Here is a 24417-nt window from a genome sequence, read left to right as displayed (position 1 = left end):
ATATCTACATTTGGATAGCTGAAGGGGATTTTTTTTTAAAGATTTTATTTATTTATTTGACAGAGAGAAATCACAAGTAGATGGAGAGGCAGGCAGAGAGAGAGAGAGAGAGGGAAGCAGACTCCCTGCTGAGCAGAGAGCCCAATGCGGGCCTGGATCCCAGGACCCTGAGATCATGACCTGAGCCGAAGGCAGCAGCTTAACCCACTGAGCCACCCAGGCACCCTGAAGGGGATTTTTTAAATTTTGAGAGGAAAGTAGCTCTTTGCCATAGAGATAAGATGTGCAAATGTAACCATCATTTAATACACAGAAAATATTTGAGTGGCAAAATTTGTAGGGGGAACATGGTTAGAAAAATATTTAAAAAGTGAGAAAAGAAAACCTTTTGGACCATATTATGAAATAATGGTGCATGGAATTGATGTTGAAGCCCTTAAAGTCACAGAAAAATTTTAATGCCAAAAATGTGGATTTAAGAAAAATCAAGCATTTTCTGTTTTGGAAAGTAGTATGAAACACAGCCTTTAAAAAATCAAGTAAGTCAGATTTACTTAGGAATCTAACCAACCAAGTCTAGTAACCTACCTTTATACTCTTCACAGTTATTTTCTCAAAATAGTCTAGCATGAACTGCAAAAACTGTAAGAGATCATTCATTCATTAAACATTGATTGCCTAAACATGATTTGGTACTATTTAAGATTTAACATTTTTAAAAAAAAAACATAATTATCTTTATCCTCATGAAGCTTATTTCCAAGTTATGGGAATGAAATAAAAAAGTAAAACTTTAAGGGTATAAAACAAATTTTTTTTTTTTAGTTTTCTTTTTTTTTTTTATTTTTGCAATTTTTTTTTAATTTTTTATTTTTTATAAACATATATTTGTATCCCCAGGGGTACAGGTCTGTGAATCACCAGGTTTACAAACTTCACAGCACTCACCAAATCACATACCCTCCCCAATGTCCATAATCCCACCCCCTTTTCCCAAACCCCCTCCCCCCGGCAACCCTCAGTTTGTTTTGTGAGATTAAGAGTCAAACAAATTTTAAAACAATATTTTATTTATTTGAAACCGAGAGAGATATCACAAGCAGGCAGAGAATCAGGCAGAAAAAGAGGGAGAAGCAGGCTCCCTGCCAAGCAGAGAGCACAATGCAGGCTCGATCCCAGAACCAGAACCATGGGATCACAACCTGAGCTGAAGGCAGAGGCCCAACCCACGGAGCTACCCAGGCAACCCTAAAACGTACTTTTAAGAAAATAATTGGTGATACCAAAATGATGAAAATGTGCTATCCAAAGTAGGAGAAACGCAGAATGTCTTTAAAAATGTTCTATTTGGGGCGCCTGGGTGGCTCAGTGGGTTGAGCCGCTGCCTTCGGCTCGGGTCATGATCTCAGGGTCCTGGGATCGAGGCCCGCGTCGGGCTCTCTGCTCAGCGGGGAGCCTGCTTCCCTCTCTCTCTCTCTCTCTGCCTGCCTCTCTGCTGCTTGTGATCTCTCTCTCTGTCAAATAAATAAATAAAATCTTAAAAAAAAAAAAAAATGTTCTATTTGAACAAAACCTTAAAGCCCTTTAGAGATCAGTCCAAGTAAATCCCATGAAGGAAGGCAATTCCAGGCAGAAGGAGACTACTTTGGAAAAATTTCTGTGAAGAATGAAGCAAATATGATGGTATTAAAATGAACAAAGGAAAAATGTTGAACTGAGTAAAAATGCCTTTGGCTTTTACTCTGAATATCTGCCTGTCAGAAGGAGAATAAAGCAAGAAACAAGGTTGGGTGTGAGAGAATAGCAGCAGTGATGATGACTTGAAAATAAGAAATGACATCCTGAATCAGAGTAATGACAATGGAGGTGGTAAGAATGAACATAGTCATTACAAATGATTGTATAAGTTGTGCCCTGCCTAGAAATATTCGGCAAAGAGAATAAGTGATACAAAGGAAAATGCTAAATGTTGAATATGTAATTGCTATTTAGTGTTTTGGAGTTTTTTCTACATATCCTCTGTCATTTGTTTTTTCTCCTTTAATTTGAATTATAATTATGTGTGTGTAAATCATATTCTAGACCTTTGTGAAGTATGAACTAGGTAACATTTATTATTGTTCACCGTGTCACATGGATATATGGTAAAAAAATATAAATTATATATATTTTAAAGTATTTATAGATAATACTATGTGTATAACATAAATGTTATTTATAACATACATATGTAGCCATATATTTTATAATTTATATATATATTTACATATAATTTGTTACATATATTTTAATATACACCTACTATATATGTTTATCTGCCTGTTTGTCTTATATAAATATGACTTATCTTTTTTCCTCATTCAGGTACAGCAGGGTAGTCCTGTTCTCTGCCTTTTTGGCAAACACTGGAAACTGGTAGGCTTGGTCAGTGAATCCTCAATGGCCTGTTATGACCCTGTTCTTGTCATCAAGACAGCTCCATATTTATCTTGGATGAACTGGCTTATCAAGACATCCCAGAAGACACTGGATCCTATTTTTTCTCTACTCTGCAGTTTTACTCCAGGGTTAGAACATGGTCCACTAGACAGGCTCAGCCTGAACAGGGAAACTGCCATTTTGACCTCCCCTCGATTCTCTCTACAGTCATGGAAGAGAACATTAGGCACTTTCCCACTGAACAGACAGCGCCGGAATCCTCCTCCCATATTTTTTCATTCAAATAATCAAGACTATTTTCCAGGCAGTAGAGAGTTACATCTTCAAACTAATCAGCTCTCCTCACCTAGCCACTTCCCAATGATACAATCTTGGACATCTCTTGTTACTAAACAGTGGGATCCTTCTGATATGTCGGAACCCTGGAATACCCCAACAGTTGATACTTCTGAAATTTTGGTTATTTCTGGAACACCAAAGCCTCCAACACCTGATAAATCTATACCCTGGGGCCTTCTTCAGAAAAATACAATGAACTATCAAAACCAAACTATTACCAATTCAATAAATTCTTGGGTTAATCCTTTAGCTGGTAAAATTGGGCTTCATACACTGCCATTAGTTAATTCTGCTATATCCAGTGTTTTGTTTTCAAATGGCATAGATGGATCCCAACTTCTTTCTGGGGTTAATACCGTACAGTCTCAAGTTCAATCTAGTAGGTTTCCTTTTCATGGTCAACCTCTAGCTAGACCCTGGCTGGAAATTACCCCTGACATTGCACCTTGGAAACATATTGTACCTGATAAAACAGAAACAGTGATGCAAATCCAATCTACTGAAGAGAATGTTGGAAGCCAAATACACCATGTAGTTGATAGAGTTCACACTGCTTTTAAACCAGTAACTTACAACTTGAATGGATGGGTTCCTTTAACAGCTAATAAAAATGAATTCTGGACCCATTCCACACTAAATGCAGATGGATCTCTGTATCCTACAGTAACTCTTACCTTGGAACCTTGGTTCAAGTCAGTCTTGAATTTAGGTGGATCCCAAGAACTTATAGAAAAGACCAATGAATACTGGAGTCTTCCTGAATCTAAGTCAGCTCAATTATGGACTTCCTCAGCTCTTAATATTCCTTTTACCTGGATTCCATCTTCAAGCAATAATATTAAATCTTGGGAAAAATATAAGACCAGTATTATCAAAGCATCAAGTCAAATGGATAGAATAAGTCCATTGATTGAACATGATGAGTCTATTGTTTTCAAACCCCAGATTCAAACTGCAGATACAACATGGTTTTTGATACCTACTATTACAAATGTAATTAAGCCTTTTGTTCAGTCTAAAGCTGTTACAATTAGACCCTTGACTAAATCTGAAACTGACATAGTCCAAACCTGGACCCAGCCAGAAACCCAAACAAGAAAACAACTGACTCAGCTGAAAGCAGATAAAATCAGACCATGGTTACAGACTAAAGCTGAAAAAATCAGATCCTGGATTCAGCCTAAGTTTCAAATATTCAGAGCTAGCGACCAGAATGAAAATAATAAAGACAAATATTGGACCCCACCAGAAGCAGATATAATTAGATCCATGACCCAAACTGAAATTAAAACAGTCAGACTTGAGAACAAGCCTAAAGCTGGTATGGCCAGATCCTGGTTATGGACTAGGTCTAATCAAATGAGAACAAGTTCCCAGCCAGACTTTCAAACACTTTACCCTTGGACTCAGCCTGAAGTTGACATAATAGGACCAGGGACTCAGTCTGAAGCTGGTAGCACCCAACCATGGATGAAACCTGAAGCATCAACATTGAAAATCTGGACACAATCTAAAGTTAATACAATTACACCCTGGACAAAGCCTGAAGATGATGCAGCTAGACTTTGGTTGCAAATACAAACCGATACAGTCAGAACATGGAGCCAACCTGAATCTCAAACAACCATTTCCTGGTCTGAGCTTGAAGCTGATAGAGTCAGATCTTGGTTTCAAACTCTAATGCATACATTAAAACCTTGGATTGAGACAGAATTTCAGACAACTCACTTCTGGACCCAACCTGAAGGTGACATAGCTGGGTTTTGGACTAAATCTGAGGCTAACAATGTCAGACATTGGTTCCAGACTCAAGTGGACACCGCCACAATATGGACAGAGTCAGTATCCCAAGCATCCCAGCCATGGATACAGTCCAAAACAGAAATAGTCCGGCCATGGAACCAGCCTGTGGCAGACAAGTTAAGAGCCTGGATACATCAGGACATTTATACTGTAAGGCCCTGGGATAAGCTTGAAGGTGATAAAATTAGATTCTGGACACAGTCTGAATCTGACACAAATCCTTGGATTCAGCCATATATAGGTATAATCAATTCTGGGACACAAAATGAAGGGGATACATCGACACCATGGGCATGGGTACAGGCTGAGACTCCAGAAGTTAATCCTTGGATACGGACTGAAACTGAAACAGTTATAGTCTCAACCCAAGGAGAAGCTCCAGCAATTAATCATAGGACAGAGGTTTTACCTGATACTACATGGGCAAAGACTGAATTTCTAGGACAAAAGCTCTTGACATATCCTTTGTCTCATACAGCTACACAGTTGACTCAGCCTGAGCTGCCAGTGGCCAGTCTCTGGACACAACCTATAGATGATACAGTCACTCAGTGGAACCATAATGAACCTTCAGAAATAAATTCCTCAACAAAGACTATAGTTGATACAGCCATGAGGACACAAGCTGAATCTCCAGCAGTGAATCCCAGGATACAGTCTGAAAATGATACAGTCACATCATGGACCCCGGATGAGTTCCTAGTCATAAATCCTTGGACAAACTCTGTAGGTGATACAGTCACACAGTGGGTCCAGAGTGAACCTCCAGAAGTACTTCCTTGGGTAAAAATTGCAGCTGATACAACATGGATGCAGGTGGAGTCCCCAGCACTAAACTCCTGGATGCAGTCTGAAAGTGATATAGTCACACCATGGGTACAGGTTGAATCCTCAGCACTAAACCCCTGGATGCAGTCTGAAAGTGATATAGTCAAGCCATGGATACAGGTTGAGTCCCCAGCAGTAAATCCTTGGGTACTGTCTGAAACTAACACTGTCCTACTATGGACTCAGGCTGAATCTCCAGCAGTCAATCCCTGGATAGATTCTATAGCTGGGACAGGCACTCAGTGGACCCAAACTGAATCTTTAGCAGTAAATTCTTGGACACAGCCTTTAGCTGATACAGTCGCAGTGTGGACTCAGGATGAGCCTCCATTATTACATTCCTGGAAAAAGTCTAAAACCCATACACTTATAACATGGACTCTGACAGAATCTTTAGCAGGAAATTTCTGGAGACCATATGAAACTGATAGTACCACATTGTGGACCAACAAGGGAAATCTAGAAATAAATCCTTGGGCACAATCTGAAACTGATGCAGTCACAGCTTGGACCCAGGCAGAAACTCCTGGAATAAATTCGTGGCCACAACCTATAGCTGAAATAATTTCATCATGGACTCTGGCTGATTCTCCAGCAGTAAATCCCTGGGCAGAGACTGTGTCTGATAGTGTTATACTGTCGACCCAGGTTGAATCTCCAGTAGTAAATCCATGGTCACAATCTATAGCTGATGTGGACACACTGCAGACCCTGACTGATTCCATAGCATTAAATCCCTGGACAGAGCCTGTAACCAATACTGTTATACAGTGGACCCAGAGTGAACCTCCAGCAGTAATTCAGTGGACAAAAACTGTATCCAGTACAGTCACATCATTTACTGGGGATGAATTTCCTGCATTAGAGACCTGGATAGACCCTTTGGCTGATATCACATTGTGGACCCAGACTGAAACTCTAGTAGTAAATCACTGGACAGAGACTATAGCTTCCACTCTCACATCATGGACCCAGACAAAATCACCAACAATAAATTCACTGACAGGGGTTGTAGCTGCCACAGTAATACCATGGAATCAGGCTGAATCTGCAGGAGTAAATCCCTGGATGGATGCTGTAGCTTTCACAGTATCACTGTTGACTCATGATCAGTCTCCATCAGTGAAAACCTGGACAGAGGCTGTAGCTTTCACAATCACACCACTAACTTATGCTGAATCTCTGGCAATAAAGTCTATGACAAAGGGAGTATCTGATGCAATCATACTGTGGAATCAAGCTGAATCACCTCTAGTATATCCTTGGACACAGTCTGAAACTGATGCAATCATACGGTGGACTCAGGGTGAATCTTTAAAAATAAATCCTTGGACAGAACCTGACACGATCACACCATGGACTCATGGTGAGTCCCTAGCAGTAAATCCTTGGACAGATGCTTCAGGTGACACCGTAACACCAATGAACCTAGTTGAATATCCTTCAGTACATCCCGGGACAACATTTGAAATGGGTAATGTCACATTCGGGACCCAGGCAAATTCTGAAATCATAAATCTCTTGACACAGACCATAGGGGTTGATATAGTCACACTGTGGACCCAGACTGAATCTCCTGCAGTGAATCCCTGGACACAGTCTGAAACTAACATAGTCACACCATGGACCCAGGCTGAATTTGCTACAGTAAATCTCTGGACCCAAGCCAAAACTAATCTAGTCACACTGAAGACCCATGGTAGATACCCAGCATTAAATCCCTGGGCAGATCCAGAAACTAACACATTTAGATCATGGTCTCAGGTTGAGTCTTCAAGAGTAAATCCATGGACACAGTCTGAAACTGACACAGTCACACCATGGACCCCGCCTGAATCTGCTACTATAAATCTCTGGACACAACCTGAAAATGTTATAGTCACACTGTTGATCCAGGCTGAATCTCTTGCAATAAATCCCTGGACACAGCCTGAAAATAACTTAGTCACACCATGGACCCAGAATGAATTGCCAGAAGAAAACACCTGGACAGAGGCTTTTTCTGAAACATTCTTACCATGGACTATGGGATTTTTTCCAACCATAAATCCCTGGATAGATACTGTATCTGTTAAAGTCATACCAGGAACCAAATATCAATTTTCAGAAGTAAAACTTTGGACACTGGAGTTGTCCAGTACTTTGGACACTGAGATAGGTACAGTCAAAATGTGGACTCAGTCAGAATCTCCACCCTTAATTCCCTGGACAGAAGCTATAGCTTCCATAGTCCCATTGTGGATGCAGACTGAACATCTAGCTGTAAATCAAAATCCTAGAGCTGATAGAGTCACAAAATGGACACAGACTAAATCTCCATCAGTAAATACTTGGACTCAGGTTCAGTTTCCAGCCATAAATCCATGGTCACAGTCTGAATCACCAGAAGTAAATATCTTGACAGAGTACAAATCTCCAGCCCTAAACCCATCAGTTGAGGGGAGTATAGGTACATTGTGGACTCAGACTGAATCTCCATTAGTAAATCCTTGGATAGAGCCTGTGGCGTCCATAGTCATTCCATGGACACAAGCTGAATATCCAGCAGTAAGTTCATTTACACAGACTGTAGCTGATACAATTATATTGTGGGCTCAAGCTGAATCTCTAGAATTAAATCCCTGGACAAAATCTATAGCAGATACAGTCACAGTGTGGGTCCTGGATGAATCTTCAAGAACAAAACCTTGGACACAGATGTTAGCTTCACCAGACAAAATTTGGACCCAAGCCAAAATAGTAAATCCATGGTCTACTTTTGGAATATTTCCACAATTCACCCAAATTCAATCTGTACTGGTTAAAACTGGAACACAATTTGAGAGTGACACAGTCATAGCATTAACTCAGGGTCAGGCTCTTGCTCTGAATCCCTGGACAGAGATTGTGACTTCCAGAGACATTCTATGGACACAAGCTGTACATCCAGCAGTAAATCCCTGGACAGAGTCTAGTGCATCCAGATTCATTCCATGGACGCAGGCTGTGCCTCCAGCAGTAAATCCCTGGACTGTCACTTCTACCCAAGCTGAACCTCCAGAAGTAAATCCCTGGACAGAGGTTGTCACTTTTAGAGTCACTCCATGGACCCAAGCTATACCTATAGCAATAAATATCTGGACAGAAGCTTTCACTTCTAGAATCATTCCATGGACGCAAGCTGTACCTCCAGCAGTAAATCCCTGGAGAGAAGCTATCACTTCCAGAGTCACTCCATGGAACGAAATTGTACCTCCATCAATCAATCCCTGGACAGAGGCCATCACTTCCAGAATCACTCCATGGACCCAAGTTGTACCTCCAGCAGTAAATCCCCGGACAGAGGCCATCACTTCCAGAATCACTCCATGGACCCAAGTTGTACCTCCAGCAGTAAGTCCCTGGACAGAAGCCATCACTTCCAGTGTCACTCCATGGACCCAAACTCTACCTCCAGCAGTCAATCCCTGGACAGAGGCCATCACTTCCAGAGTCACTCCATGGACCCAAGTTGTACCTCCAGCAGTAAATCTCTGGACAGAGGCCATCACTTCCAGAATCACTTCATGGACCCAAGCTGTACATCCAGCAAAAAATACCTGGACAGAGGCTGGGGCATCCAGATTCATTCCATGGACCCAAGCTGTATCCCGAGCATTAAATCCCTGGATAGAGGCTATCACTTCCAGAGTTACATCATGGACCCAAGCTGTAACTCCGGCAGTAAATCCCTGGACAGAGGCTGGTACATCTAGAGTCACATCATGGAACCAAGGTATGTTTCCAGTAATAAATCCGTGGACAGTGACGCTTGTTTCTACAGTCACACCATGGACCCAGGTTTCCTATCCACTAAATCCTTTGACAGAGACTAAAGCTTCTACAGTGAGAATATGGGCTCAGAATGAATATTCATTAATAAAAACCTGGACACATTCTGCTGTTTCCACGGTTACATCCTGGACTTGGGCTGAATATCAAGCAGTAAATTCTTATACACCAAGTATAGCTGATATGGTCATATTTTGGACAAGGCTTATATCTGAGTCTAAGGAATCCTGGATACTGCCTGAAGCTAGTATATTCAGTATTTCATTGCATCCTCAAAATGATACTACTCAATCCTTGATTCAAAGTGAAAATCAAACATCTTTTCTATCAACACATCCTGGAATTAATAATATCAATATATGGACTTTACTTGAATTTGAAACACAGGTATCATGGATAGTGCCTTTGTCTCAAGAAGCCAGACTCTCACCCCTATCTGAAACTGATATTAGCATATATTGGTTTAAAACTGAAACAGAGAGAGTAAGAACCTGGGACCACTCAGAATTTCAAACAGTGAGTACTTTGACACAGTTTGAAATTGGTGGATTTGAGCTCTTGGCCAAACATGAAATTCCTGCAGTCATATCATGGGTTCCAACTAAAATTGGTGTATTCCCCCTCTGGAATAAGTCTGAAAGAGACAAAATAAGAACCTGGACCCTTTCTGGAGATTATGTCTTGCCATCATGGAGTCAGGTTGAAGCTAGTATATTCAGCCTCTGGAGCCAGTCTAAAAGTAATACAATCACACCCTGGATCCAGGCTGAGACTCAGTCAGTCAGTATCTGGACTGAAGGAAATTCAGGCACATTTTGGCACCTGAGTCAAAATAATGTAGTTAAGCCCTGGTCCCACCTTGAATCTGAAATGACATCTTCCAGGATTCAAAATGGTATAAATAGTTCTTGGACTCAGTATGAAACTAGTACTGTCAGATCTTGGACCAAGCTTGAAATTAGTACAGTGCAACCTTGGAATCAATTTGAAACTGTTACAATTAGATCATGGACCCAGTCTGAAAATGTAGAAATATACCCCCTTACCCAGAAAGAAGCTGGTACAGTAATAAGACATTGGTTCCAGACTCAAATGGATTCAATAAAACCTCGGAACCAGTCTGAAACTAATACAATTAGATCATGGACTCAGACTGGAACTGAAACAATCCAAATTTGGACCCAGACAGAAAGGCAAATCGTAAAACCTCCAACTTTATCTGAGATTGATACAATTACATCTTGGTTACAGACTCAGAGTGATACAAATAGACCCTGGATTAAATCTGACTCCTTATCTGCCAACCCCTGGAGTCAGGCTGAAGTTGGTACAAATCACCCCTGGACTCAGCAGAGAGGTACTGTGAATCAACCCTGGACCTACTCTGAAATCCAGAAAGTCAGACCTTGGATGAAGCTAGAAGCTGATGCACTTAAATCTTGGTTCTACATGCAAATGAATAAAATCAGACCATGGACCAATTCCGAATCTCAGATCTTCAGCTCCAGGTTGCAGCCTGAAGTTGGTATGGTTCACCCTTGGATCCATCCTGAAACTCAAGCAGTCAGATCCTGGGCCCAACCTGAAACTGGTATTAATGCATCCTTTGCTATTCATAAACATAACAAAATCAGAACTGGATCCAAAAGCATTATGAAGTTTATAGAATTATATCATTTGCTCCTTCTGAGGTTGAAGCCAGATGGAGCAACTCTCTCTCTCTTTTTTAATTAATTTATTTATTTTCAGAAAAACAGTATTCATTATTTTTTCTATAATACCCACCACCTGGTACCCCAACCTCCCACCCCCCCGCCACTTCAAACCCCTCAGATTGTTTTTCAGAGTCCATAGTTGGAGCAACTCTCTTAACTAGCCATTTTGGTTCCTGGTCTAAACATGTACCTTTTTTTACCAATAAAAGTAATTCCTTCCCCACATCAATATTTAATAGCTTTGTCAACTGAGATAGGTACAACAGAAAGGCAGTATCAAGTCAATTTTCTCCATTTGAGTGAGCTCACTCTTCCCTTTCTTCCCTTTTCAAGTATTTGGCTTCCTGAAAGCCTTCATTACATGCAGTTTGTTAATAAATTACAAATTATCAAAACAAATGGAAGCCCTCATGTAACATCTACTTCTCTTAGCCCCCTCTCTCCATCATTTTCCTTTCTTCTTCCTTGTTCTCTCCTACCACCATGTGCATTGTCCCGTTTCTGTTTGGTCATTTCTTCTTGCACATTCCCTTTATTCTGCATTTTCCCTCCTTGCTTCATTCTTTCTCAAGCAGCCTTTTCTCAAACTGTTCTCCTGCCTTTAGCCTCCTCTCCTGATAGCTCTATCAAGGAACTGTCTTCCTTAAAATTTATAAAAAGACCATTCTTTCTCATACTTTTTCATATCTTCTTGCTGCTCCAGCCACACTTTTAACAAAAGAACCTCCTCTGATGACTGGATCTCAATCTGGAACCAAGTCAAAACAGCCTGAAGAAGATCCTCTCAAGTATTCGGAATTCAATGTTTCTTTGGCTGAATGTCGCCTAAGTGTGGTTTGGAAAGAGAGTACCCAGGCTTTCTGGCTCTTCAAGACAGCTGTTATTTCTCATGAAGCCACAGGCAAGTTAAGGGCATCTATTTGAGTTATAATCCTTGGGACCAAGATCTTTGTTGGAGCCTAAGACAAGAATTTCTGTATAGGTCAGGTCAGGTCTTGGACCTGGACCAGGATTTGGACAGGTCAAAATTCAAAGCAGTTTTTTGATCAGAGAATGGGGAATGGATAATAAAGTCTTAACAGATGTCCACATACTGAGAGAAGACTAATTTTTGCTAGAATCAGTTTGTTTTATAAATATAGATCCTTTCAGAGCATAATATTGACATACTTCTAGTGCTTAGAATGGTTTATTCTGTTTGAGGAATGAAAAGACATATGTTATTTTCAGAGAGTGTATACAGGCCATTTCTGTTCCCATCCCCAACTCTATAGGATTAAAAATATATATTTTTTCAAGCATTTTCCTAAAGTTGAAAATTTATAAACACTTTTATAAAGTCAAAATATAGGAAATCAAACTGTTCAGGTAAAGGAGGTGATAATACTAACTTCAACCTATTAAAAACATGGATTCCTTCTGCAGAATGTGGGTTACGACCTGGCCTTGTTCCCCACTGCCCCAACTGCTGGGAAGCTGAATTGGGTGAATTTCCTTGGATGGTTTCTGTGCAACTCTCTTTCTCCCATTTCTGTGCTGGTTCTATACTGAATGAACAGTGGATCCTTACTACAGCTAGATGTGCAAATTTCATGTAAGTCTGAGTATGTCATTTCAAGATTCTTTAAAGAAGGTACATATTCTTTGTTTGCTACAGAAATCAAATTTAGTATATCTTTTTGCTGTAATCTCATCTGATACATTTTCTTAACTATAGAGAAAGCATCTCCTCTTGTATCTTGTCATATCCTTAAGTATCCTTAAATTAGTGCTTTCCCTGTTTTTCACAGATAATTTCAGGATCCAAATCAATAGGTCTATAAAAAGATACCCTATTTTTGTATAATTTTACCTATAATAAAATGATGGAATGTTTAAATGGTAAGGCTCACAGTTTTCCATTTTCTGACTTCAACCTGTTATCTCTTAAAAATATGAATCTGTAGAAGAATTATAACTATTTGAAAAATGCTCTTTTATAATTTATTTTTTATTTATTTTCAGCATAACAGTATTCATTATTTTTGCATCACACCCAGTGCTCCATGCAATCTGTGCACTCTCTAAAACCCACCACGTGGTTCCCCCAACCTCCCACCACCCGCCCCTTCAAAACCCTCAGATTGTTTTTCAGAGTCCATAGTCTCTCATGCTTCACCTCCCCTTCCAATTTCCCCCAACTCCCTTCTCCTAAGTCCCCATGTCCTCCATGCTATTTGTTATGTTCCACAAATAAGGGAAACCATATGATAATTGACTCTCTCTGCTTGACTTAGTTCACTCAGCATAATCTCCTCCAGTCCCATCCATGTTGCTACAAAAATTGGGTATTCATCCTTTCTGATGGAGATATAATACTCCATAGTGTATATGGACCACATCTTCCTCTTTTGAGTATAGTTTTATTTCTTTGTTTAACATAGTGAAGTTAACCCATTAAAAAAAGCAAAGAAAACAAAGGTCCCCAGAAAGGAAAGAACTGTCCATAGTTACTTATATTTTGTTAAGTGAAATATTTCAACTCCTAACTTTAAAAATGTATTTCACTATTTAAAAATAAATATTAGGATGCCTAATAATTTAATGTTTGACAAAGAAATGGTGTGCATTGTAACATTTACTTCCTCATCCCTGAAGGTGTCTAAATGTAGTGTTCCTAATAAAGACAGAAGTAATGAAGGGAATAGGAGCAGTACATTAATTCTCACCTACACTTTATCTGACTCATGTTAACTCCAGAGTTCTTTTTCACATCAAAATATGTAATAATAAAATGCTTGGTAAATTTCCTTCCCAGAAAAAACTCAGAAGCACTGGCCCTGGTCCAAGTGGGACTTATTGATCTTCAGGAGCCTGCTCAAGCTCAAACTGTAGGCATTCATCGTGCCATGCCCTACCTAGGTCCCAAGGGACCTTTGGGTCCTGGGCTAATCTTCCTGAAACAGCCACTACATTTCCAACCACTGGTGCTTCCTATTTGCCTAGAGGAGAACCTGGAGCAAGAGAAAAATATACAGCTGTATGACTGCTGGCTACCCAGTTGGTCCCTCATGAGAGGTAAGTAATGCTTAATATTTACAGGGATGGCATAGTATGATATATTTGGAAAGAAAATCATATACTCTCATGTAATAGAATATTTGTCATTATCTTTTACTTCAGCCATATTTGTCCCTCACCTAGTGTAAATCTAAAATCCTTTCTATTTTATGTTTTCTACTAGGAAGTCCTGGAATTCTGCAAAAAAGACACCTAAGCATTCTGCAAGTCAGCACATGTGCCCAGTTTTGGCCCAAGCTGAATGAATTCACTTTCTGTGTGGAAGCCAAGAAAGCTATGGGCGAGGCTGGCTGTAAGGTGATAGAGTTGAGGGGTGTGGAAAGCAGTTTTTCTTCAATACCAGAAGTTACTTCCTAGACTCCTTTAGTATGTACATGGACATTTTCTCCTTGTTTCTTGCAGGGTGACTTAGGGGCACCTCTGGTGTGCCATCTACAACAAAAGGACACATGGGTGCAGGTGGGAATTTTGAGTCACTTCGATGAACATTGCACAAAGCCCTACGTCTTCAGCCAAGTGAGCCCGTTCCTTTTTTGGCTTCAAGGAGTTACACGACCCAGCCATGCACCATGGTCACAGCAAGGGGCCATGACTACTTCTGCTTCCATCTCCCTTTCAGTCTCTACTTCAATGAATGCCTCGGCTTTTACTGTCACTCCTGCTTCTATTAAGCCTCAGTTCATCTCTCTGCCGCAGCCTCAGAGTAAGGCCCACGAAAATGGTAGTGAGGGAGGCATTAAAAAAATGAGGAAAGAAAGAAAAGAAAAGGATAGGGAATTAGATAAGGAGGGGGAGAGTTTTTTTTTCCCAGAGAAATGCATGAGTTTTTAATACAACCAATTAATAGGAATCATTAACCTCATAACTTTCAAAGGTATTTCATACTTGGTGTATTATTTAAAGTTCATAATATTTCTTTCTTATATAGATTACATGATTTTAGTAATTTTCTTACTGTGATACTCATGATATTATCAGAATAGAAAGAGGAAACAAGGTGAGTATAGACTCTCAAACTTTTTAATTCTTCTAGCATAAACTTCTTTACTATTTTAGAGTCTTATAAATGTAATATCAGAATTTCAAGTTAATATATAATTTCTTGGTAGTAATATGTAATAATTCATATATTGAAATATCTTACATTGTGAACCATCTTTCTTTTACTATTATGAAATATCTCATATTATTATCACTAACAACCTCACTTTTCTTTCCTTACGAATTTATTTCTAACATGGTCATATTTCTTCATATTATATTTTCACCTGATTAAACTTATTTATCATTTTCTTACTGTCATATCCATTGTAAAGGATGCTTTATTTTATTTTTATTTCTTTTCAGTGTAACGGTATTCATTTTTTTTGCACCACACCCAGTGCTCCATGTAATTTGTGCCCTCCCTAATACCCACCACCTGGTACCCCAACCTCCTACCCCCCACCCCTTCAAAACGCTCAGATTGTTTTTCAGAGTCCATAGTCTCTCATGGTTCACCTCTCCTTCCAATTTACCCCAACTCTCTTCTCCTCTCCATCTCCCCATGTCCTGCATGTTATTTGTTATTCACTGCTCCACAAATCAGTGAAACCATATGATAATTGACTCTCTCTGCTTAACTTATTTCGCTCAGCATAATCTCTTCCAGTCCCGTCCATGTTGCTACAAAAGTTGGGTATTCATCCTTTCAGATGGAGGCATAATACTCCATCGTGTATATGGTCCACATCTTCTTCATCCATTCATCAGTTGAAGGGTATCTTCGTTCTTTCCACAGTTTCGCGACTGTGGCCATTGCTGCTATAAATATTGGCCATTGCTGCTGTACAGGTGGCCCTTCTTTTCACTACATCTGTATCTTTGGGGTAAATACCCAGGAGTGCAATTGCAGGGTCACAGGGAAGTTCTATTTTTAATTTCGTAAGGAATCTGTACACTGTTCAGATTGCACCAGGCTGCACCAACTTGCATTCCCACCAACAGTGTTAAGAGGGTTCCCCTTTCTCCACATCCTCTCTAACACATGTTGTTTCCTGTCTTGCTAATTTTGGCCATTCTAACTGCTGTAAGGTGGTATCTCAATGTGGTTTAAATTTGAATCTCCCTGGTGGCTAGTGATGATGAACATTTTTTCATGTGTCTGATAGCCATTTGTAGGTCTTCATTGGAGAAGTGTCTGTTAATATCTTCTGCCCATTTTTTAAAAGATTTTATTTATTTATTTGACAGACAGAGATCACAAGCAGGCAGAGAGGCAGGAAGAGAGAGAGAGAGGGGGAAGCAGGCTCCCTGCTGAGCAAAGAGCCCAATGTGGGGCTCAATCCCAGGACCCTGGGATCATGACCTGAGCTGAAGGCAGAGGTTTTAACCCACTGAGCCACCCAGGCGCCCCTCTTCTGCCCATTTTTTGATATGATTATCTGTTTTGTGTGTGTTGAGTTTGAGGAGTTCTTTATAGATCCTGGATATCAACCTTTTGTCTGCAATGACAGTAAAGGATAATTTAAAACACAAGTGAGATTATTCAACTTTGCTCAGATATTTCAAAGTCTTTATCACTTTGACGATTTAGATACTGTAATTCCCTCAATAGTCTAGTTTCTACCTTCAGCTACTCTCTACCCTTATTCCTTTTATACATATCTTTTCCATATTTTAATTTTTATATGTATGAGCTATTTCTTCAACTCAAAACTTTTATGACAAACTCCAAACATAACTTTCCAACTTATGAACCTGAAAATCATACTTAAAGTAACAATTGGACATCACCCTAAGGTTTTATTTTCTATAATTTTTTATTTAAAATCCAGTTAACATACAGAGTATTAAATTATCTTCAATTAATTTACGATATAGTGATTCTATACTTCCATACAACACCATGGTGCTCAGTTCAGCTGCACATATACCTTACGCCATGGGCTCATCGCAACAACAAGTGTACTCTTTCATCCCCATCACTATTTCACCCATTCTCTTCAATTACCCTCTGGCAATCCTTAGTTTGCTCTCAAGAGTTAACAGTTTCTTTTTTGTTTTGCTTCTCTTGTTCTTTGTCCCTTTGTTCATTTTTGTTTGCTTGTTTGTTTGTTTCTTAAATTTCAAATGCAAGTGAAATTATATAATATTTGAGTTTCTCTGAATGACTTATTTTGCTTATGATAATACCCTATATCTCCATACATGTTATTACAAATGGCAACATTTCAGTCCTTTCTGATGTCTGAGTAATATTCCACTGTGTATGTGTGTGTCTGTGTGTGTGTGTGTGTTGTATGCATATACACTGCATCTTCTTTATCTGTTCATCCGCTGATGGGGATCTTGGCTCCTTCCACATCTTGGCTATTATGGACATTGCTATTATGAACATCAGGGTGCAGATATAGTACTGAATCAATACTTTTTATTCTTAGGGTAAATACTTGGTAGCACAATTGCTCAGTCATAGGGCAGTTTACTTTTAATGTTTTGAGGAGTCTCTAGAACGTTTTCCAAGTTTGCTGTGCCAATTTGCATTCCTACCAACAGTGCAAGAGAAGAGGTCCCCTCTTTCTCTGCATCTTTGCTAACATTTGTTGTTTCTTATATATTTTATCTTAGTTATTCTGACAGGTGTGAGGTAATATCTTATGGTGGTTTTGATCTGTATTTCTCTGATGATGAATGATATATTGAACATTTTTTATGTGTCTGGTAGCCATCTGGATGTCTATTCATGTTTATTCATGCCTTCTGACCATTTCTTTTTTTTTTTTTTTTAATTTTTTATTTTTTATAAACATATATTTTTTATATACATATATTTTTATCCCCAGGTCTGTGAATCACCAGGTTTACACACTTCACAGCACTCACCAAATCACATACCCTCCCCAATGTCCATAATCCCACCCCCTTCTCCCCAACCCCCTCCCCCCGGCAACCCTCAGTTTGTTTTGTGAGATTAAGAGTCACTTATGGTTTGTCTCCCTCCCAATCCCATCTTGTTTCATTTATTCTTCTACCCACTTAAGCCTCCATGTTGCATCACCACTTCCTCATATCAGGGAGATCATATGATAGTTGTCTTTCTCTGCTTGACTTATTTCGCTAAGCATGATACGCTCTAGTTCCATCCATGTTGTTGCAAATGGCAAGATTTCATTTCTTTTGATGGCTGCATAGTATTCCATTGTGTATATATACCACATCTTCTTGATCCATTCATCTGTTGATGGACATCTAGGTTCTTTCCATAGTTTGGCTATTGTGGACATTGCTGCTATAAACATTCGGGTGCATGTGTCCCTTTGGATCACTACATTTGTATCTTTAGGGTAAATACCCAATAGTGCAATTGCTGGGTCATAGGGCAGTTCTATTTTCAACATTTTGAGGAACCTCCATGCTGTTTTCCAGAGTGGCTGCACCAGCTTGCATTCCCACCAACAGTGTAGGAGGGTTCCCCTTTCTCCGCATCCTCGCCAGCATCTGTCATTTCCTGACTTGTTGATTTTAGCCATTCTGACTGGTGTGAGGTGATATCTCATTGTGGTTTTGATTTGTATTTCCCTGATGCCGAGTGATATGGAGCACTTTTTCATGTGTCTGTTCGCCATCTGGATGTCTTCTTTGCAGAAATGTCTGTTCATGTCTTCTGCCCATTTCTTGATTGGATTATTTGTTCTTTGGGTGTTGAGTTTGCTAAGTTCTTTATAGATTCTGGACACTAGTCCTTTATCTGATATGTCGTTTGCAAATATCTTCTCCCATTCTGTCAGTTGTCTTTTGATTTTGTTAACTGTTTCCTTTGCTGTGCAAAAGCTTTTGATCTTGATGAAATCCCAGTAGTTCATTTTTTCCCTTGCTTCCCTTGCCTTTTGCGTTGTTCCTAGGAAGATGTTGCTGCGGCAGAGGTCGAAGAGGTTGCTGCCCGTGTTCTCCTCAAGGATTTTGATGGATTCCTTTCGTACATTGAGGTCCTTCATCCATTTTGAGTCTATTTTTGTGTGTGGTGTAAGGAAATGGTCCAATTTCATTTTTCTGCATGTGGCTGTCCAATTTTCCCAGCACCATTTATTGAAAAGGCTGTCTTTTTTCCATTGGACATTCTTTCCTGTTTTGTCGAAGATTAGTTGACCATAGAGTTGAGGGTCTATTTCTGGGCTCTCTATTCTGTTCCATTGATCTATGTGTCTGTTTTTGTGCCAGTACCATGCTGTCTTGATGATGACAGCTTTGTAATAGAGCTTGAAGTCCGGAATTGTGATGCCACCAACGTTGGCTTTCTTTTTCAATATCCCTTTGGCTATTCGAGGTCTTTTCTGGTTCCATATAAATTTTAGCATTATTTGTTCCATTTCTTTGAAAAAGATGGATGGTACTTTGATAGGAATTGCATTAAATGTGTAGATTGCTTTAGGTAGCATAGACATTTTCACAATATTTATTCTTCCAATCCAGGAGCATGGAACATTTTTCCATTTCTTTGTGTCTTCCTCAATTTCTTTCATGAGTACTTTATAGTTTTCTGAGTATAGATTCTGTGTCTCTTTGGTTAGGTTTATTCCTAGGTATCTTATGGTTTTGGATGCAATTGTAAATGGGATTGACTCCTTAATATCTCTTTCTTCTGTCTTGCTGTTGGTGTAGAGAAATGCAACTGATTTCTGTGCATTGATTTTATATCCTGACACTTTACTGAATTCCTGTATAAGTTCTAGCAGTTTTGGAGTGGAGTCTTTTGGGTTTTCCACATATAGTATCATATCATCTGCGAAGAGTGATAATTTGACTTCTTCTTTGCCGATTTGGATGCCTTTAATTTCCTTTTGTTGTCTGATTGCTGAGGCTAGGACCTCTAGTACGATGTTGAATAGCAGTGGTGATAATGGACATCCCTGCCGTGTTCCTGACCTTAGCGGAAAAGCTTTCAGTTTTTCTCCATTGAGAATGATATTTGCGGTGGGTTTTTCATAGATGGCTTTGATGATATTGAGGTATGTGCCCTCTATCCCTACACTTTGAAGAGTTTTGATCAGGAAGGGATGTTGTACTTTGTCAAATGCTTTTTCAGCATCTATTGAGAGTATCATATGGTTCTTGTTCTTACTTTTATTGATGTGTTGTATCACATTGACTGATTTGCGGATGTTGAACCAACCTTGCAGCCCTGGAATAAATCCCACTTGGTCGTGGTGAATAATCTTTTTAATGTACTGTTGAATCCGATTGGCTAGTATTTTGTTGAGTATTTTCGCATCTGTGTTCATCAAGGATATCGGTCTATAGCTCTCTTTTTTGGTGGGATCCTTGTCTGGTTTTGGGATCAAGGTGATGCTGGCCTCATAAAATGAGTTTGGAAGTTTTCCTTCCATTTCTATTTTTTGGAACAGTTTCAGGAGAATAGGAATTAGTTCTTCTTTAAATGTTTGGTAGAATTCCCCCAGGAAGCCGTCTGGCCCTGGGCTTTTGTTTGTTTGGAGATTTTTAATGACTGTTTCAATCTCCTTACTGGTTATGGGTCTGTTCAGGCTTTCTATTTCTTCATGGTTCAGTTGTGGTAGTTTATATGTTTCTAGGAATGCATCCATTTCTTCCAGATTGTCAAATTTATTGCCGTAGAGTTGCTCATAGTATGTTCTTATAATAGTTTGTATTTCCTTGGTGTTAGTTGTGATCTCTCCTCTTTCATTCATGATTTTATTTATTTGGGTCCTTTCTCTTTTCTTTTTGATAAGTCGGGCCAGGGGTTTATCAATTTTATTAATTCTTTCAAAGAACCAGCTCCTAGTTTCGTTGATTTGTTCTATTGTTTTTTTGGTTTCTATTTCATTGATTTCTGCTCTGATCTTTATGATTTCTCTTCTCCTGCTGGGCTTAGGGTTTCTTTCTTGTTCTTTCTCCAGCTCCTTTAGGTGTAGGGTTAGGTTGTGTACCTGAGACCTTTCTTGTTTCTTGAGAAAGGCTTGTACCGCTATATATTTTCCTCTCAGGACTGCCTTTGTTGTGTCCCACAGATTTTGAACCGTTGTATTTTCATTATCATTTGTTTCCATGATTTTTTTCAATTCTTCTTTAATTTCCCGGTTGACCCATTCATTCTTTAGAAGGATACTGTTTAGTCTCCATGTATTTGGGTTCTTTCCAAACTTCCTTTTGTGGTTGAGTTCTAGCTTTAGAGCATTGTGGTCTGAAAATATGCAGGGAATGATCCCAATCTTTTGATACCGGTTGAGTCCTGATTTAGGACCGAGGATGTGATCTATTCTGGAGAATGTTCCATGTGCACTAGAGAAGAATGTGTATTCTGTTGCTTTGGGATGAAATATTCTGAATATATCTGTGATGTCCATCTGGTCCAGTGTGTCATTTAAGGCCTTTATTTCCTTGCTGATCTTTTGCTTGGATGACCTGTCCATTTCAGTGAGGGGAGTGTTAAAGTCCCCTACTATTATTGTATTGTTGTTTATGTGTTTCTTTGATTTTGTTATTAATTGGTTTATATAGTTGGCTGCTCCCACATTGGGGGCATAGATATTTAAAATTGTTAAATCTTCTTGTTGGACAGACCCTTTGAGTATGATATAGTGTCCTTCCTCATCTCTTATTATAGTCTTTGGCTTAAAATCTAATTGATCTGATATAAGGATTGCCACTCCTGCTTTCTTCTGATGTCCATTAGCATGGTAAATTCTTTTCCACCCCCTCACTTTAAATCTGGAGGTGTCTTCGGGCTTAAACTGTGTTTCTTGGAGGCAACATATAGATGGGTTTTGTTTTTTTATCCATTCTGATACCCTGTGTCTTTTGACAGGGGCATTTAGCCCATTCACATTCAGGGTAAGTATTGAGAGATATGAATTTAGTGCCATTGTATTGCCTGTAAGGTGACTGTTACTGTATATGGTCTCTGTTTCTTTCTGATCTACCACTTGTAGGCTCTCTCTTTGCTTAGAGGACCCCTTTCAATATTTCCTGTAGAGCTGGTTTGGTATTTGCAAATTCTTTCAGTTGTTGTTTGTCCTGGAAGCTTTTAATCTCTCCTTCTATTTTCAATGATAGCCTAGCTGGATATAGTATTCTTGGCTGCATGTTTTTCTCGTTTAGTGCTCTGAAAATATCATGCCAGCTCTTTCTGGCCTGCCAGGTCTCTGTGGATAAGTCATTTGCCAATCTAATATTTTTACCATTGTATGTTACAGACTTCTTTTCCCGGGCTGCTTTCAGGATTTTCTCTTTGTCATTGAGACTTGTAAATTTTACTATTATGTGACGGGGTGTGGGCCTATTCTTATTTATTTTGAGGGGCATTCTCTGAACCTCCTGAATTTTGATGCTTGTTCCCTTTGCCATATTGGGGAAATTCTTCCCAATAATTCTCTCCAGTATACCTTCTGTTCCCCTCTCACTTTCTTCTTCTTCTGGAATCCCAATTATTCTAATGTTGTTTCGTCTTATGGTGTCACTTATTTCTCGAATTCTCCCCTCGTGGTCCAGTAGCTGTTTGTCCCTCTTTTGATCAGCTTCTTTATTCTCTGTCATTTGGTCTTCTATATCACTAATTCTTTCTTCTGCCTCATTTATCCTAGCAGTGAGAGCCTCCATTTTTGATTGCACCTCATTAATAGCTTTTTTGATTTCAACTTGGTTAGATTTTAGTTCTTTTATTTCTCCAGAAAGGGCTTTTATATCTCTCGAGAGGGTTTCTCTAATATCTTCCATGCCTTTTTCGAGCCCGGCTAGAACCTTGAGAATTGTCATTCTGAACTCTAGATCTGACATATTACCGATGTCTGTATTGATTAGGTCCCTAGCCTTTGGTACTGCCTCTTGTTCTTTTTTTTGTGGTGAATTTTTACGTCTTGTCATTTTGTCCAGATAAGAGTAAATGAAGGGGCAAGTAAAATACTAAAAGGGTGGCAACAACCCCAGGAAAATATGCTTTAGCCAAATTAGAAGAGATCCAAAATCGTGAGTGGGGAGAAAGGGGATAAAAAGAGGTTCAAAAAGGAAGAAAGAAAAAAGAAAAAAAAAAAAAAAAAAAGAAAAGAATTTTTTTTTTTAAAAAAGAAAACACCTAAGAAAAATGTAAAAAAAAAAATATATATATTAGATAAACTAGTAAAAAATCGTTAAAAAAGAAAAAGGTAACAGTTAAAAAAAAAAAAAATTTTACCCGAAGGCGAGAAAAAAAAAAAAAATGAAAAAGAAAAAATTAAATTAACTGCAAGACTAAAAAACATCACAGGAAAAAAGCCATGAGTTCCGTGCTTGGCTTTCTCCTCCTCTGGAATTCTGCTGCTCTCCTTGGTATTGAAACCGCACTCCTTGGTAGGTGAACTTGGTCTCGGCTGGATTTCTTGTTGATCTTCTGGGGGAGGGGCCTGTTGTAGTGATTCTCAAGTGTCTTTGCCCCAGGCGGAATTACACTGCCCTTACCCGGGGCCGGGGTGAGTAATCCGCTCGGGTTTGCTTTCAGGAGCTTTTGTTCCCTGAGCGCTTTCCGTAGAGTTCCAGAGGACGGGAATACAAATGGCGGCCTCCTGGTCTCCGGCCCGGAGGAGCCGAGAGCCCAGGGCCCCACTCCTCAGTGCGCCCTCAGAGAACAGCGCCCAGTTACTCCCGTCTGCCTGACCTCCGGCCGCGCTCCGAGCTCACCGAGCCTGCGACCGGTTCAAGGTAACACGGAGCTGCGAGCTTACTGTCGGCTCTGTCTCTGTAGCCGGCTTTCCCGTTCCAATACCCGCAAGCTCTGCGACACTCAGACACCCCCGATCCTTCTGTGACCCTGCGGGACCTGAGGCCACGCTGACCCCGCGTGGGCTTCGCCCCGGTTTAGCCTCTGGAGCGATGTCCCTCAGCGGAACAAACTTTTAAAAGTCCTGATTTTGTGCGCGGTTGCTCCGCCGCTTGCCGGGAGCCGGCCCCTCCCCCCGGGGTCTATCTTCCCGTCGCTTTGGATTCACTTCTCCGCCGGTCCTACCTTTCAGAAAGTGGTTGTTTTTCTGTTTCCAGAATTGCTGTTCTTCTTCTCTTCGATCTGCCGATGGATTTTCAGGTGTTTGCAATCTTTAGATAAGCTATCTAGCTGATCTCCGGCTAGCTGAAGCAGTCTCAGCTTGCTACTTCTCCGCCATCTTGACTCCTCCGCCTTCTGACCATTTCTTAACTGGGTTATTGGTTTTTTAGGTGTTGACTTTAACAAGTTATATTTATATTTTAGATATTAACCCTTTATCAGATATATTGTTTCCAAATATTTTCTCCTGTTCTGTAGGCTGCCTTTTATTTTTGTTGATTCCTTTGCTGTACAATTTTTTTTTACCTAGATGAAGTCCCAGTAGTTCAATTTTTCTTTCGATTCCTTTGCCTCAGGAGATGTGTCTAATAAGAAATTTCTGTGGCTGATATCAAGACAAGTTACCATCTGTGT

General features: G+C 39.7%; 1 protein-coding gene across 1 annotated transcript in view; it reads left to right on the top strand.

The window, feature by feature from the left end:
* The window catches only part of LOC131822501 (uncharacterized), a 44655-nt gene that overhangs the window by 3222 nt on the left and 17016 nt on the right, over positions 1–24417 (top strand). Inside the window, exons 5-10 of the mRNA XM_059158813.1 lie at positions 2365–10810; positions 11638–11835; positions 12360–12528; positions 13732–13991; positions 14158–14291; positions 14397–14697. Coding sequence (XP_059014796.1) covers positions 2365–10810; positions 11638–11835; positions 12360–12528; positions 13732–13991; positions 14158–14291; positions 14397–14697 — 9508 coding nt within the window. The remainder of the gene's footprint in view (positions 1–2364; positions 10811–11637; positions 11836–12359; positions 12529–13731; positions 13992–14157; positions 14292–14396; positions 14698–24417) is intronic.

This window comes from Mustela lutreola, chromosome Y, assembly GCF_030435805.1.
Source record: "Mustela lutreola isolate mMusLut2 chromosome Y, mMusLut2.pri, whole genome shotgun sequence".
Classification (NCBI taxonomy): Eukaryota; Metazoa; Chordata; class Mammalia; order Carnivora; family Mustelidae; genus Mustela; species Mustela lutreola.
This window is presented reverse-complemented; position numbering and strand designations above follow the sequence as displayed.